The sequence below is a fragment of the Porites lutea genome, chromosome 4, assembly GCF_958299795.1.
Source record: "Porites lutea chromosome 4, jaPorLute2.1, whole genome shotgun sequence".
Classification (NCBI taxonomy): domain Eukaryota; kingdom Metazoa; phylum Cnidaria; class Anthozoa; order Scleractinia; family Poritidae; genus Porites; species Porites lutea.
Genome location: NC_133204.1, coordinates 46,502,622 through 46,519,758, shown reverse-complemented (window position 1 = coordinate 46,519,758; position 17,137 = coordinate 46,502,622). Strand labels below are relative to the sequence as shown.

The window sequence follows — 17,137 nt, the reverse complement described above, 5'->3', positions numbered from 1 at the left end:
TTTCTGAGCTATGACTTACAGGGCCGAAAATTAAGGGGAGCAACTATAAATGTATGCCAAGTCTGTCAAGATGTATCAAATTGAATAGTTGTTGTTAATCGCCTCATAGATCGGTCTGACTCCTACCTCAAGGTTAACCAGGATGAAGTTTTTACTAAGTTCTTCAATTTTCTTTGACTCAGCAATTTTGGGTTTCAATTCTGCAAAAGAAAATTTACAAGCAATCAAATTTTGCCAGCTATCATGCGGGCGGTAAGAGAACGCTCAGATTGAAGAGCTGAATCCGCTGAACTGCTGTGGCTAGAGTGTTAGCAGTCCCTCAGGATGGTAGGGCGGGCGATCATGGTAAGTGCAATTGCGCGAGGCATAGGCTCGTTTGTCTCGCGCTCGTTCGCACGTAGACAGTCTCCCGCGCGACAATCCTGAGGGGCTTCCAGCAATCTACGCTGGGTCTTACTTTGACTTAGCTGACACCAGCTCCTATGCAACACCATCATAATGGGCTTATTTCTGAAATGAAAATAAAAAACAAACAAACAAACAAACGGCAAAATAATTTTAACAAATTAGTTTATTGATTCTTAGGTTATTTATTTTATTCACCGCTTAAAACGTGCTTGTCAATCTCGTCCCTATGGCTTTTCCCTTGTTAAACAAAACCTCCTGATGAGGGTGAGTAAAATGTGTGCGGGCTTACCTGCCATTAAGGGTTCTTTCGCGCTCCTACCACCCAAACACACCTCTCCCCTCTAAGAAAAATCTGATTGCATGTTGAACGACGACAAGTGAGTGCATAGTTCAGTCTTGTGGAGTCATTGTAAAAGGCGTAGGTATCTTGATTTCTCAATACTAAAGGATACTACACAGCTGTGGAACGACTATTTGGTTGTTAGTTATGCCTTGTACTTACGATTGTTTTGCTTCTTTGAGAGCATGGTCAAGTTTCTGCCATTTCAGATGAGAGCCAAAACCTAACAGAATAAATTAAAATTAAATCCATAAATACAACAATGCTGTTTGAATAGCCATAACAAAGTTCTTTTGAGTGTTTCAAATTGTCTTTGGGCTGATAGCAAAATTTAACGTTTGCCAACGTCGTTCTCGGGCAACGAGAAGACCAGAGAGCCTTATAGCGAGGAGGTAACGTTGATTGGTATTGGTAGGAGCCATAATCGGGGTTGGAGACCGCAAGCGCGAAGTACACGCGGTTCCATCGAAATAGCCAAATGTACTAATTTTAGAACAAACTGCGAGGCTCTCATGTGGAATTTCAGGAGATAGGCGATCGTCTTGCACTTTGCTCTCTTAACTTTCCAAGTGCTTAATATCTCGATTTACAGTGCATGCACAGTGGGAGAATGAGCCAATGTTATATAAACATTACTAGAAATACGTTTATCGCAAAAACCTCTTGAAGCTGTAATAGGCTAACGGTAAGAATAAAGGGAAACAAGCCAAAGGGGGAAAATATGATTTAAAAAAACAAATAAACAAACAAACAAAACGAAAAAAATAGTACAACGAAGAAAAAAACCAGCTAAGCGGAGAGTCGAACCTGGACCATCTGCTCGGAAGATGGGCTCCTAGACTGGAGATTTACATTCGCGTCATACTAATCAAAGAGTTCCAGTTACCTACCTCTGTCTGCAGAAATACTCTCATCCACTCCTTTCTGGAGAACTTTCTTCATTACAACAACAACTACAATGTAAAAGCTCGGAATCAAAACTTAACCTGAATAAAATACAAATTAATAACTTGAAAAATTAGAGTAAAGCTGTTACAAATATAGAATATTTGTAAATAGCCTGCGTAGGTAGCGTTTCCGCGCGAAAATTTAAGGACGAAAAAGCCCTTTTCGGCATTTCATAATCATGACAGTTTTTAGTTAACCTTACTTTGATCAGGTTCCCCATAAGCGTACTTGTATTCATCAAACGTGGGATCCGTGTTGTGGTATTCTTTCATTATCTGTTTTGTGAAAGGATCTGACAGAATAAAAAAAGCAAGATCAATACCAAAGTCGACTGGCAAGGAATTGTATGGCTGCATAAAATATTTGCGATTTGAACCAATTTATCAAATTTAGTGGTTAGCTGTTTGTTCTGACTGAGCTTTCCCCTCAGGGACATTAGCCTTTTCGGTTCCGTTTAACCACGGATCCCGGAAAAGAGTGCATTCAAGTCCTGGTTTCTTAGTATTTCAAAACTTGTCGGAGCTGAGCTATGGTTATCATGTAACTGCAACAAATAAAGTTTAAAATACATGGCAAATATAGTTTGGCCATATCAGCAACGTTGAAAATTGGTAACAAGACGACATGGGTCTTTCCCTTTTTAACAAAATAGAATTGGACTTATAAAAACGTCATACCTATGAAAAACATTCTTGGCGCGTAAGCACCATCCACATCATACTTTTCTGCTTCCTTGCCACTGTCATCCTATGACCAGAAATATATTTTAAAAATATGTCAAAACAAAGAAGAAAAAGTAAAGTCATTGATATTATTTTGAAGCAAAATCTTTGAACCCTGACTTTCGTGAAAGCGATTTTTGAAGCTGTATTAAAAGGCTATACACGAAATCGATACCTTCACGACAAACAGCCGCGACAAAATGTAAAATCAAAGCTGTTGCTGTTTATTGGTTCGCCCAGGGCGGATAAAGGTTGGGCGGTGAAACGAGCGCTCCGCTCTTCATTTAATGTGTGATGCGGAGTAGGACTGGCACGAGCGCTCTTTCCGCGCTTCCGGTGCGCTTGAAGGCCGGCGAAATTTTTCTTTTTGCGAACCGGAAATCCTATTTTCTTTCTGTAATTTCAGGGTACAATGTTAAATAGATAAATTCGTTTCATAATATTATCAATAAACAGTTTCATATGTTTGTGTCTGTACGTCTATAAGTTAAACTTGTTTGTTGTATAATGCCAAAATTTGAGTTTAATTTGAAAGTGTTGAATACCTCCTCCTTCCACTAAATATCACCTAATCGTCTTTGGCCGTTTCGTTTGCAAAAGCTTAACACTTCTTAACCTCAATTTTTACATATGTTAAAGGGGGATAAATTTTGTATAACATAACAAAAAATTAGATTGATATATATTGATATAGTGGCGTTGTACTTCTTCAAACTTTGCTTCTCGGGTGCAACGCGCCATGGCGATTCGCGCAATGCGTTGCAAATCCGGCAACCGCATGTAAACAAAATTTATTGAGGTTAGTTCTAAGGTTTTTCTTCGTTTTTCTCTCTAAAACAAAACAAGGTAAACAGTGAAAACTGAGGGGAAACTAATTTTGAAGTTTCGAAGAAAAAGAAAGACGTATGAGATGTTTTTTTCAAAATTAAAAAGAAGGATGATGGTGATTGAAATTAGCATAATTTCACCTTGCACGAGCTGCACGCATTCAGCAAAATACACGTCATCTAGTTATGAAACACGATCTGCTGTCTTTCAGTTTTGCCATGGATGACATTTTCTTTCGTGTTTTAGACAGTACTTAGCTGTTTTTGTTTTGGAATAACATCGACATTGGCGAGTAGCAAAACGAAAATATAATTCAGTGGTAGAGTCATGGAAGTAATAAAAGAAACCCTTTGGAAGAGATGTTTGTCTACTCCAATTCAACTAAACCTCCCGCAAAAAATAGCAATATTTGCCTCTCGGAGACAGCGTACCAGCACAAAGGAACGAGGAAGAAGTGCAAGAAAACAAATCAAGCTGCCATAATTCAGCGACAGTGTTTCATGTACAAACCACATCGCAAGCCCTGACCGAAGTCGAAAACAAGCGACATTTCTAAGCAGAGTCCCAGTCCACTGCATCACACCTTTTTGCTCGGACGCGCTCGTTTCACCGCCCTACCTTTATCCGCCCTGGTTCGCCTGAGCTTCTCTCCGCCTTACTTTACATCTCCGCTAGTGGCAAAAAGGTGGAACGATATGCTTCTATTCAGCGATAAACCTTGGCCAGCTAAAAGTACAATAACTATACAAAATCCAGATCAAGGCAAACGCTCACGGCTTCAAGTAATCTCGATCCACTGACTACAGACGTTTTTCGCTCCTTTCTTACCTCAATGTTGACCATGACAAACCGCTTGCTAATTTCAGTAATTTCACTGGACTTTGCAAACTTCTTTTTCAAAGCTAAGGAAAAAATATCACCGGTAAGTTAAGCTACGGTAAAACTGACAATTTGTTTTGCAACCCGCTGCAAACGAGTCAAAAACAATGTTGGCATTTTATCGCTTACGTTGAAACCTGTCTTGCAACAAATCAGGTATTAAAAGTGTTGCAGGTTAGAGAAAGTTGTTGCACAAGGAAGAGAGTAGTTCTCCACTTTTGCTCTCAGTAATTAAAGTTTGATTTTAGCGGTGGCGGTTTCTAATAACCATAGCAACAATGGTTTAATTTTAAGTCCATACTGTAGAACGAAACTTTTAAATTTTAGGGTTTAAGAATTTAAACGAAGAGTGTTTTCAAGCAAATCATCTATTAAGACAAACTGACAATTGTAAGTGGCTATTTTTTGGGTTAGCAAGTAGTGTACCAGTGGATACGAGAACGTTCAGATTGACTTTAAAAAGATATCGCTTTAGCAGGATACCTTTGCATTGGTCTCAGATCTTACGACTTTTCAACATAAGGATGCAAATTTCGCAGATTTCTTAGCGTTCTTTATCATAAAAATATTTTATACCATAGAAAGTGAAACTAACTTTTAGTACATTAAATCAAATGTGTGCTGTTCTTACCTTTGCAAGCCCCGCACCACGATTTATGGATTATCAACATGATTGGTTTGTTTCTGCAAGCAGAAAAGCAAACGTACATAAAATATCAGTGACATACCAAATTAATTTTTAGACCAAAAACTTTAACATTACAACGATGATTAACCATCTGGTACAGGGCTGATAAAGGTAAGGCGGTGAAACGAGCGCGTCCGAGCAAAAAGGTGTGATGCAGTGGACTGGGACTCTGCTTAGAAATGTCGCTTGTTTTCGACTTCGGTCAGGGCTTGCGATGTGGTTTGTACATGAAACACTGCCGCTGTCGCTGAATTATGGCAGCTTGATTTGTTTTCTTGCACTTCTTCCTCGTTCCTTTTTGCTGGTGCGCTGTCTCCGAGAGGCAAATGTTGCTATTTTTTTAGGGAGGGTTAATTGAATTGGAGTAGACAAACATCTCTTTCAAAGGGTTTCTTTTATTACTTCCATGACTCTACCACTGAATTATATTTTCGTTCTGCTACTCGCCAATGTCGATGTTATTCCAAAACAAAAACAGCTAAGTACTGTCTAAACACGAAGGAAAATCTCATCCATGTCATCCATGGCAAAACTGAAAGACAGCAGATCGTGTTTCATAACTAGATGACGTGTATTTTATTGAATGCGTGCAGCTCGTGCAAGGTGAAATTATGCTAATTTCAATCACCATCATCCTTCTTTTTAATTTTGAAAAAAAACATCTCATACGTCTTTCTTTTTCTTCGAAACTTCAAAATTAGTTTCCCCTCAGTTTTCACTGTTTACCTTGTTTTGTTTTAGAGAGAAAAACGGAGAAAAAACCTTACAACTAACCTCAATAAATTTTGTTTACATGAGGTTGCCGGATTTGCAACGCATTGCGCGAATCGCCATAGCGCGTTGCACCCGAGAAGCAAAGTTTGAAGTACAACGCCACTATATCAATATATATCAATCTAATTTTTTGTTATGTTATATAAAATTTATCCCCCTTTAACATATGTAAAAATTGAGGTTAAGAAGTGTTAAGCTTTTGCAAACGAAACGGCCAAAGACGATTAGGTGATATTTAGTGGAAGGAGGAGGTATTCAACACTTTCAAATTAAACTCAAATTTTGGCATTATACGACCAACAAGTTTAACTTATAGACGTACAGACACAAACATATGAAACTGTTTATTGATAATATTATGAAACGAATTTATCTATTTAACATTGTAGCCTGAAATTACAGAAAGAAAATAGGATTTCCGGTTCGCAAAAAGGGAAATTTCGCCGGCCTTCAAGCGCACCGGAAGCGCGGAAAGAGCGCTCGTGCCAGTCCTACTCCGCATCACACATTAAATGAAGAGCGGAGCGCTCGTTTCACCGCCCAACCTTTATCCGCCCTGATCTGGTACAAATGTTAACGCGCTCCGTTAATAACCAGCGTTTGAATCACTTTACACGTCTTCTCAGTGGCCAAGTAATCTCTTTAGACTGACTCTGAAAATCATTTTGTGCGTGTGTGTCTAGAGTCCATCGCGGTACCCCACCCCTCCACGGCTTGAAACAAGCTTATCGAAACGCGATCATTAGGGTCATTTATACGAGGAAAAATAAGACGCGTCTTACATAAGACGCGTCTTAAATAAGACGCGAACTTTCCGTATAAACGGCACATTTCGTCTAAAATAAGACGCGGCTTAGCTAAGACGCGTCTTACAAGATAAGACATGCTCGTATAAATGGTACAGTTCGAGTCTTATTTAAGACGCGTCTTATTTTTCCTCGTATAAATGGCCCTATTGACTTGTTTGACTGCCTTACCCAACTTTTGCCATTTCAAAGCTTTCGTCAAGTAAACTCCATTCGATATCGTTGCCCCATCCTGTAAAAAAGGTGAATACTTTAAAGCCAAAAACATGTCAAATGTCGTTGAAACATTAGAACAAAATTCTTAAGAAAATGCGTGGCGCCACATATACTCAATTTACAATTTTGCAAACGGTCGTATCCCTTGCTTGAGAAAGTTCGATTAGCCAAACAGATTTTATGATTTAGGGCCGGTTGCCAAGCGTTGGGGCGCTTTTAGAAAAATTTAAACCTTTTTACCGTTATCTGAGACTGCCTTAGTTTGGCCCTCTTGCTTCAATGCTTTCTTCATAGCTTTGACCACTGTATAAGAAAAACAAAAAAGGAAATCATTGATTTATTAATTAAATTATGTAGGGTGCAATATGAATATTTATTCCTCGAGCCCGAATGGGCTCTGTGTCAATAGCCCATTCGGCCTTCGGCCTCATGGGCTATTGACTCAGAGGCCATGATTAGTAAAATTCAACTAGTTGGTCAAAAATATAGAGACAAACAACTTTAGGTAGCAAAACGCGATACAGCTGCCATTGTATGTTTTGGTTTTCAAAGCCGGCGCTTTTCGCTACTAGTGGGCTATAACATATAGCCTAGTAGTAGCTCAACCAATCAGAACGCAGCATAGACCACTAGTTGGATTTTAATAATATGAATTATGAATTCAATTTTATCCAGATTTTAAGTTTAAAATTTTGCTCATAGTTAAATTTACCGGATAGATGAATCTGCTCAAGTCTATAACGTGAATATTATGTCTTTTCGTTTCCGCTGATATCTCTTCTTAAAGTGTTGAACTTTGAAAGTGTCACTTACATTCGACTCCATCCTGGTAATAATATTTTACATGTTTGTGTTTAGTTCCCTCGTTCCATAGTTCCTTCTCCACATTTCCATTTGAATCTGCAATAAAACAAATGATGGTTAGACTTGAATCATCATCTACATGGAAAAGTTTAATCATCAAGATTTTCCCCTTGCTACAACGCAACGCATGGCTTAATTATTGGCGAAGAAGAGTGAATCACGGCACAATCTTTTTTAACACTTTATTTTCATGCATCAAGAGAAATCTAGTACAAAACCACTTGGCATGGATATATTTAAAGTCTTTCTTTTCTCTTCTCGTCAACCGAAATACTTTGTTAACGGCTTTGATCCTTGGCCTTGTTACTTGGGCTTCTCGTGAAATGTGCAAGTTTAAATATGTAGAGCGTCAGTCTACAGTCAGATTCTAATGCGCTTGTGCTATGTGCAGTTAAGCCTGGAGACGAATCTTTCTGATCAATAAATGCCAAAACTAATCCTTATATGCTTCTAGTACCATGCTTAGTTATTTTCACTGAACTGCTCTGAGCACATTACGGGCGCGATCCATTCAACCAAAATTCCAACCGGTCCGACCGGGAAAAGTGGTCCACCTCAAAAGGTGGACCCATTTTTTCGAAACTTTTCCTGTTGGAACTAACCGATCCACTAATTGATCGCGCCCTACAACCCAAGTATACGCTACGGAAGCGCCTTGCGTGACATAAGATTCCCGCGGATCAATTGCTTCGCCACGCCGTGTTCATTGACCTTGGACAAACAACGAAAGATATGACCCTTAGTAAGGTATGAGAAACATAGCCGATGGTAATTAATGGTTCTCTTCCCCAGTCTTATGATAGATCTGAGCGGGATTCTAATGTTACAGTACATGACATTTAGCCGGATTTTTGAAAAAACGTTACCGCCAAATAGACCTCTTCCGTCAAGCATTTTTTTCGGCCAAAAACTCTTCAAGGGAGCCAATATAGAAAATCAGAGTGCAACCATTGCTTTTTTTTTCTCTTCTTCTCGTTTCTTGCTCCTCGTTCTTTTTTTCTCTCTCTCTCTCCTTTCCTTTTCCTTCGCTAGTGTGATTTCGGGCTAATCGGGCGCAAAAAACCCTGCCTTTTGGTTCTTTTTTCACACAAATGCCGGACTGCAAATTCCTCTACGTTCGTTCTCAAAAAATCGGCTAGATATATACGATAAAGTTTGTTTGTTGATGTTTCTCCAGTGTTCTTACCTAAAAAGAAAATCCTTGGAACATATTTCCCGTCCACATCAAACTGATCTCCCTTTGGTTCGTCATCATCTTCTGTGTTGACCATCACAAATTTCTTGCTGAGTTCGGCAAATGTCTTGTGTTTGGCCAGAATGGGTTTCAAGGCTATATTTTGGATTTTAAAATAACATAAGCTGTGAAATTTCTTTTGAGCCTGAAATGCGCTGGAACTTTTTTAAGCACTTTCTTGAAATAGACGAATACTAGTGCCTAACGTAGCAAAGCAATCTGACCTTTACATGAACTGCACCAAGATTTATGAATGATCAAAAGCATCTTCTTGTTACTGTGGAATAGTAGGGAAAAATAACCAAAGAACGGTGTTAGACACAAACAAGAATCAATTTTTTTAAAATTTATAATATCAGGGGTTGTATTCGTGTAAAAACAAAAAGGGCTGTCAAAAATGGAGTCATCTATGATTTATTTGTTTTTTGTTGATGACACTTACAGATATGCCGTTTAAATTTCCGCTCAGTCACTTAAAAAGAGATGCAAATTTTCGTTTGAATTCTCTATTTTCGAATCCCTTATAACACACTCTGTCTAAAATATTGTTTCCAATGCTCCTGGGAATTGTCTCGAGAGCATTTGAAACAAAATAAGTTACGGACCATTGTGAGGGGGGGGGGGGGGGGGGGAATAGAGTGCATCATAGGCGATTCAAAAATAATCAATAGAGGGTAGACATAAGTTTCCTTCTGTATAAGAAGCGTATCTGAAGTGCACCACATCGCTTCAATTAACGCTTGGAAAACAGACCTACTCTATCATTTCGAAAGTCTCTGACTCAAACTACATTTGAAATGTCAAACCTCTTTTTAGCTTCTTTTAATCCCTGCTCGTACGACATCCAATTGATGTGACCGCCAAAACCTATTGAAAAGAATATTAGATAGGTTACACTAGTACCGATGAATTTCTATATCCTAGAAGAAGCATTACTTGATTGAACACATGGAACGGTATACAAATTTAATCGAAATTTTAAGAGAATATGAATGCTATTGTTACGGAACCTTTAGACGAATCTTCTTTCAAATCTTTTGGTTTCCACCAAGGATCTTTGTCTTCTTTGTCTACTTGTTGCTCTTCTTTGCCGATTTCTGAAGTTAAACAGATAAAAAAAATACAAGAAGAAGATGCAGTATTTAAGTTTGTTCGGCTGAAATTAAACAATCAATTGGTAACATTTCAACCGAGCATCGAATTCCATACCTGCAAATCCCGTTTCCTTCATCTTTAGAGCCCTCTTCATCGCTGCTATCACTGCAAAAGATAAATAAACGCAAAGTTTGTTATCTAGTAATTATTGGACGAGGCTGAGTATGATATGACAAATTATGCAGACTGTGGAGGGTATTAGCCGCCGAGGCCGTAACGCCTCCCGTCTTCATAACATTGAGTGTTCCTCGGGAGTTGTGAAAGGATGCTTATTTCAGCCAGGCATTGCAATGGTTTTAGGCAGTAGTTCGGCTATTTTGTCTCCTTCCACCATTTTTTCCAGAACAGCTGAGCGATGCACCTTCTGCCGATTCTTTTCTGTCGATATGTGTGGAATTGACGTCAATTTGGGTTGCTGGTTATGAAGAATAATCGGAGAATAAGTCGGTGGATTTGAGCCAATCACAGAAGGAGAAATATTTTAAATGAATGATAACTACAGTTTACACTTATAACCAGTCACCTCGTGACGTACCACTAAAGCCACGTTGAACAAGTTTCACGATATCTTGCCTAGATAAGTACATTTATATATTTGGTCAAAAAGATGATAGCTCAAGTTTGTGCTTTAATTTCAAAAACATATTTGAGAGAAAAAGCTTCATCATGATATAAGTTACTGTCTTAGACTAAGGCAGGAAAGACAGAAACAAGTATAAAAAAATTGAAGGCCTTCATTGTACTAAGGGAAAAAAGTTCATTTGAAAAATATTTTTTCCATTCTAGGCAATGAGAAAATGAGAATCATTTAAGCTTTGTTAGCATACATTCCTGCGGTCCGCTGTAGTAATATTTAACGTGGGGATGCTTGGTTCCTTCGTTCCAAATCTCATCAATAACTTTTCCTTCAGGATCTATACAAGGAGAGATGACAAAAATACAACTATTCTTGGCAAATAATGACTGATTTTCCATTTCTTTAAGAAAAGTCAGTTTGACCGGGCAAAAAGGCCATCCAGCAATGTTTCAATATCTTAAGTTGAGATGTTTAGTTGCAACTACCTTTGCATGATGTGAGTGAGTGAGAATCTTTCCAGTTTTAAGTCCCAGGGTTTGTATGGGACTGAATGTAAACGACGGTGTTCAGAAAGAGCCAGTAATACTAACAGAAAAAGTCGAATGCTTTACCTTATCTTCATGTTTTCTGTATTACGTGTTAGTCGCCTTTTAAATAATTCACTGAGCTATTCCATGCCAGCTAAGTTATAGTCGCTCTTATGTGCTTTATTTTTATTACTCTTAAAGAGAGGACATCGATCAGAACATTCAGTTGGGAAACGATTCTTAAAAGCACCGATATGAGTTAGCTTACTCTAAGTCGGAGGCTTTAATTTGCAAGCTTTAAGGTGTAACTAATAGTTCCGTAACTCGGACCCTAATCCAAACACTTCAATAATGCACCTTTATCTTCATCTGCAAATGGGAACGCAAGGGTGGCGCATTGGTGAGAGCACTCACCTTCCACCAATTTGGGTTCAATTCTCGGCGTCGACGCCATATGTGGGTTGATCAAGTTTATTGTTGGTTCTCTCCCTTGCTCGGAGAGGCTTTTCTTCGGGTCAGTCCGGTTTTCCCCTCTCCTCAAAATCCAGGATTTTCAAATTCCAGTTCGACTAGGAATTAGGTAGACGAAGAACCACTTGGTGGATATGCTATCTCTAAATCGTAGTTATTATTTATTTATTCAAATTACGCCCAGCGGTTTGAAGAAGGGAAACTGAATTTGGTTATGCATCCTAAGGAATAGGTACCCAAGAATATAGTTTCATTTGCTCCAAACCAATTAGATCCGTCCCTTTTCAGTAACTTATAATTAACTTACTTAGGAACAACACTCTTGGAATGTACTCTCCGTCCACTATAAACTGACTTCCCTTTGGTTCTTCTTCATCCTCTGTGTTAACCATCACAAAGTGTCTACTCATTTGCGCAAACTCCTTTGAGGCGGCAAGTTTGGGCTTTAATGCTGCAAGGCATTTTATAATGGCAAGAAGTTAACCCTTCAGTTCGTACCAATTAAACTTATCATTTCATTTTTTATAAAACTTTACCTTTGCACGAGCCGCACCATGTTTTGTGAATGAGAAGTAACATCAATTTATCACTGAAAGAAAAAGATCGCCAATGTGTCATGATCTTTTTATAGCAAGTCGCCACCTTAGCAACTGGGTTGTGTTAACGTTCGCAAAGACTTCTGGGGCTGTTACTAGGGAAAAGAAAAAAAAATTGGCCAATAGCTGATCGGCGCGTTCCATTAACGATCCCAGAAGCAATTGCGGGACACATGTTGGCTCCAGTGATCCATGGCCTGAGTTCCCTTCACGTTTCTACACTGGCGAATTAGCACATCTCTGATGTCATCTGCCAAATAGTGGATTATTCTCTCTAACAGCTACTTATAAAATCCGCTCGAATAGGCCATTTGCACGACGGCATCATTTTACTCAGCTGCTACCACAATCCTTCAGTATATTGATTTCTTGTGCAAATTATTGCTTTTGTTATTTAAACCTCACTGGGATTAATTACCAAATTTAAAGTGAAATGAATTCTGGTCTTAGTAGTAAAAAGGCGTCATCGTATAAATGGCCTATTGCTGCTATTAAAAGTAAAGAGTAAAGAATAATCAGTCACCGAGTTTATGACTTTTATAATTTATGACCGAAGAAAGCGTCATTACAACAACAAATAAAACTGATTGCATGTACAAAAGTGTGGACGATAAGAGCATGTTTCTTTACCTCTTCTTTATTTGTTCAAGTCCATCTTCAAACGTAACCCACGCTATGCTGTCACCAAACCCTGTGTTACAAAGCGTTGATCAGTGGCTATTAGATGCTACTTCGATGTTTGTTCTGATTAATGTTTTTTTGATATAAATGTACCCATTTTCAAGATTTCACTCCACTCTACTGACTTGTTAAGCTTATTCAAACGATTCTTGGAGTAAAGATACGCAAGGCCAGTTATGGGAAGGGAAGCGCAGACATCGATCAGGAGATCGGCTTAAATACTAAGAAAAGTAATTAAGTAAGTAACTAAGTAGTTAAGTAAGTATATAAGTAAGGAAGAAAGTAAGTAGGTAAGCGAAAACAATTTTTTTTCGTCCGTTCCAATAAAACCCCCCGCGCCCCAACCCAAATCTTTCCTCCGCCTGAGAACACATGAAAAGCGAACGAATTTGTGACGACTCCCTGAAAACTGTAACATAAACGACAAGTTTTTCATATATATGATACAAATTGCATGTCCCTTTTTATTCTTTCATGAAGTAAGAGTGTCTGTCTCAACAACGTGGTTTGGAATCACAAGCCAGGCTACTAAAACTAGGATACTTCCAACAAATTGAGCTTTATGGTGATTTGTCATCATTATGATTATTTTCATAGTATATCGAATAGAAAGTGACTTTGAATATCTTTAGGTCATGCAAAACGCTCTAGCCATAGTCTCGTGGGGAGGAGCGTTACGTGACGACCCAAAAAAGCGGCTGCGAAGGAGACTCTATTTTAGCTAGAGAGCTAGAGATATTTAAGAATCGTACAGGGCATCATCACTAGGCCCACTTTCGAGTTGCTCTGAGCTCCTTTATTGAATTAAAGAGTAGTCTGGTGCGTAAGCAAACGTACGAAAATGGGTTACTATTTTACTACTATTTTACTACGACGTTCTTTGAACAAAGAAGCTAAAGTTAACTCGGAAGTGGCCTATTCAAGGATTTGAGTTCGATTATGACAACCTAACTGAAGTCACTACTCTTTCTCTTGGTTTTCCGGGGGCCTCGATCAAGCTTCCGCGAGCCTGTTTGAACGCCTGGGAACTATGCACTTCCAGTTGAAGCGTCCATCAATAATCGTGTAACGCCAGGCCCCCACTTGTCTAGCGCTATCCACTGGATAGTGACTTATCCAGTGGATAGCGCAATCCGACAACATTTTATATTTGAACAAATAGCGCCTAGATAACAGAGCTAGCAACACAGTAAGACTTACCTCTTGCAAGAAAGTTGTTCTCTATTATCTCTGGTTCGTCTTCAACCTCCTTAGAAAAGTCGCCTCCATCAATTTTCAGGAATGACTTCATACTATCAACAACTGAAGTGTGCACATGGCATTCAAAGTTTAAAGTTATGCAGACAAATTTCGACAGATGATTTGGTTTCCGTGTGCATTTTGATGAACCTGACTTGACCAATAAACTAGCTCTTACTGACTTTGTCCTAAATATCCCGAGAAGCCGGTCACGGGTTAGCAGGTCAGTTTTCCCAGGTAGGCTGTGTGGCAGGCGTTCGAAAGGGAAGAGTAGGGAGCCCCCCCCTGTGTGGCCTGTGTGGCAGGCGTTCGAAAGGGAAGAGTAGGGAGCGCCTCCCCCCCCCCCCCCCTCTTGCGCTTTTTGCGCTTTTTGCGCGCCCCCAATCCCCTTGCCTTTCAAACGCCTGCTAAGGAGGCTAGTTACGCAGTTAGGTGTGTTTAGTGCTAACATGAGTATCAGGATTTCATTAGAGAAATAAGGGAGAGAAGATTTGAAAAGACAACGTCGACGGGGGGAAGCTTAGGCTAGCTTAACTTTGCCGTAACCTTTGCTGTAAGCATTAAAAAAAATTGCGCGGGTTATTTCCTGCTGCATATAGCCTGCATATCAGTCGCCTTTTGTCAGTTTCGTTTTGATCAAGCGGGAGAAGCGCGGGAAACGCGGGAGCCCTCGAGCCGAAAAACAGGAGCGTCTACCGCGCTTTTCTCGCTTGGCTTGAAGCAAACCGTTTAAACGACTGCTACACAGCTGGCTATGCTGCATATGGATTTTTTCTTTTAAAATCCAAAATTCCAAAAACAACAACAGTAACCCACAAAAATGGTTATTTGCTATGAAAGATCTCCTGCTAATAAACTGAATTTATCCTCACTTACTTTCAGAAGTTTTTCCATAGTAGTATTTAGTGTCTTTATGCTTTCCGTTTTTGTTGTAGACATTTTTCATTACCTCGCCATCATGTGCTGAAAAATGAAATCAAACTTCATTGAAGAACGTCAGCTTTTTAATCTTTTCATGCAACCTTGTCCCCAGGGTTATCTCTCTTCCTCCAGTTAAAAAGACCAATTTTTTTTGCGTGTCAACTTACAAAGAAACAGAATCCTTGGGATGTATCTTCCGTCTGGGCGATATTTTTCGTCTTTGGGTTCTTCTTCATCCTAAAAACAAGTACGGTTCATAAATTGACTCGAGCACTACATAACTTTTTTCAGCCATAATGTTTGAGAGTATGTTTATTTTAATTTATAAGATTTTTTATTCCTGTAGTAGAGTATATCATGGAAGAAGATCGTAGCAAGTTCTTTTGAGCTTTTCAGGAAGATCCCCGTAAATAATTAACTTACAAAAAATGGCGCTTGATGGACATTCATACCTAAATCTATCAGATTAAGTGAAGGATATTTTTTGTCACCGATAGATAGTGTAAAATTAATTGTAAGGGCATGGCCTTTGATACAGTATTAGGTTTCCAAAACTGAAATTGAAATTCTATTGGCCACTTTTGCATAATTCTTACCCCTACCCCACCCACCCTACGCTACACCTCTCTCTTCCCCACACCCATCTCCCTCACCTTACCCTCTTGCCACTTGCCACGCATGCGTTACTGGTCGAAAAAATGGATTTGCACAAATTTGCTCTGAGAAGTATAACTAGGGTAAACATGATAAATGCCACATTTGCTTTTATATTTACAAACCCGTGTTTTTGGTATACACATGTGGCATTTACCATCTTTGTCCCATCAGTTTGCTCCTCAGTTTTTACATCTTTGAGACATATTTGCCAGCAGGAGCAAATTTGTGCAAATCCATTTTTTGTCGAGGCTGCCCTCGCCTTATCACCTCTCACTATCCAATTTTTGTAATTACTTCTAGTTGTAACTGTTCCTAAATTTAAAGGGTCCTTTTCTTAACTGTTATCAGAACAGATATCCGTTTCTTTTTCATCATAAACAAATCTTATTGTCTTACCTCCAAATTCACCATAACAAAGTTTTTACTGAAATCTGCAATTTCCTGCGACTCCGCAAATGCTGGTTTTAATGCTGCAAAGGTTATATTAATAGTGAGTGAGATAGTTTTGTTGAATGTTCCAACGTTCTCTCTTTCACTCTGTTTGCTGAAAGAGGTTACTGCAAATTCAGTTTAATATAGTGGAGAATATTATCAAGATTACCTTTGCATGCCCCACACCAAGTCTTGTGGATAAGCAGCATCAATGGCTTATTGCTATCAGAAGAAAAAAAAACCGTAAGATTGGTATTTTCAGATCTAAAATGGCCATATTTATGCGTCGTTAATTGCGTCCCGTTTTTATACTAGACGTCTTAAACATCTGAGACGACTAATTCATCTGTTAAGTGCGTTGATCGGACGCACTTAACTTCGGACGTTTTATTCGTCTGACGTTTAATGCGTCTGCCATATTTCCCGTATTTATACTAGACGTTAACCTGCGAACTGCAGACGTATTTCCGGTCATCGCTTCTCTCCCTCCGAAAATTAATTAATTTCGTAAATTAATTTTCGGAGGGAGAGAAGCGACAACCGGAAATACGTCTGCGGTTCCGGCGAAGGCTAACTAGACGTCTAAGTAAGACGTCTTAGACGTCCTCTAGTATAAATACGGCCAATGTTGATAAGGATCGTTTGATTTTGTTTTGTTTTTCTTTTACCTATGGCCTCCATAATCAAACTGGCAAGTCTTTCGATTGACAACGCGAACGGAACGTTTTTTACCGGCTTACTTGCGGGTATGGGTTATGGTTAGCCGAAACAGTAGAGGAGAAGAGAAACCAAGTAAACAAACAAAAATTAAACTTTGCGTCGGCCTTCATATTCAGTCATCTCCATCAAAGCAAACCTGTAGGTCATAATGACCTGCAATTGAACTGACGGCAACTGAATTTAAAACTGCCCTAGTGAGGTTAGCTACAACAATGTTTCAACTTTCGATATAATTTAATCTTTTAAAACTTCCCACTCCAACAGCTTTTCCGTTCTCGTTTGTTGTTTAAAAACTTTTTGAGCACCGGCAGTTTTTCAGCCGATAAAACAGTTGAAAACCAGAGGAGAAACGCTACAAATGTAGATCCATTATTACAAAATTTAATTATCATACGAAAAAAACGATAGCAAAAACCACTCACCCAAAACAAAGAAATGGTTTAATGAATGATGG

At 39.0% G+C, this 17,137-nt stretch overlaps 1 protein-coding gene across 1 annotated transcript in view; it reads right to left on the bottom strand.

Annotated features, from left to right (window-relative positions):
* The window catches only part of LOC140933826 (uncharacterized), a 28,058-nt gene that overhangs the window by 9,817 nt on the left and 1,104 nt on the right, over positions 1–17,137 (bottom strand). The window contains exons 3-27 of the mRNA XM_073383483.1: positions 16,133–16,185; positions 15,928–16,001; positions 15,042–15,111; positions 14,830–14,916; positions 13,915–14,016; positions 12,664–12,724; positions 11,974–12,026; positions 11,745–11,888; positions 10,690–10,776; positions 9,917–9,967; positions 9,718–9,804; positions 9,514–9,574; positions 8,932–8,984; positions 8,660–8,803; positions 7,423–7,509; positions 6,850–6,912; positions 6,565–6,625; positions 4,757–4,809; positions 4,075–4,148; positions 2,374–2,443; positions 1,899–1,988; positions 1,639–1,701; positions 911–971; positions 458–510; positions 127–200 (exon numbers count right to left, since the gene is read on the bottom strand). Coding sequence (XP_073239584.1) covers positions 127–200; positions 458–510; positions 911–971; positions 1,639–1,701; positions 1,899–1,988; positions 2,374–2,443; positions 4,075–4,148; positions 4,757–4,809; positions 6,565–6,625; positions 6,850–6,912; positions 7,423–7,509; positions 8,660–8,803; positions 8,932–8,984; positions 9,514–9,574; positions 9,718–9,804; positions 9,917–9,967; positions 10,690–10,776; positions 11,745–11,888; positions 11,974–12,026; positions 12,664–12,724; positions 13,915–14,016; positions 14,830–14,916; positions 15,042–15,111; positions 15,928–16,001; positions 16,133–16,185 — 1,876 coding nt within the window. The remainder of the gene's footprint in view (positions 1–126; positions 201–457; positions 511–910; positions 972–1,638; positions 1,702–1,898; positions 1,989–2,373; positions 2,444–4,074; positions 4,149–4,756; positions 4,810–6,564; positions 6,626–6,849; positions 6,913–7,422; positions 7,510–8,659; positions 8,804–8,931; positions 8,985–9,513; positions 9,575–9,717; positions 9,805–9,916; positions 9,968–10,689; positions 10,777–11,744; positions 11,889–11,973; positions 12,027–12,663; positions 12,725–13,914; positions 14,017–14,829; positions 14,917–15,041; positions 15,112–15,927; positions 16,002–16,132; positions 16,186–17,137) is intronic.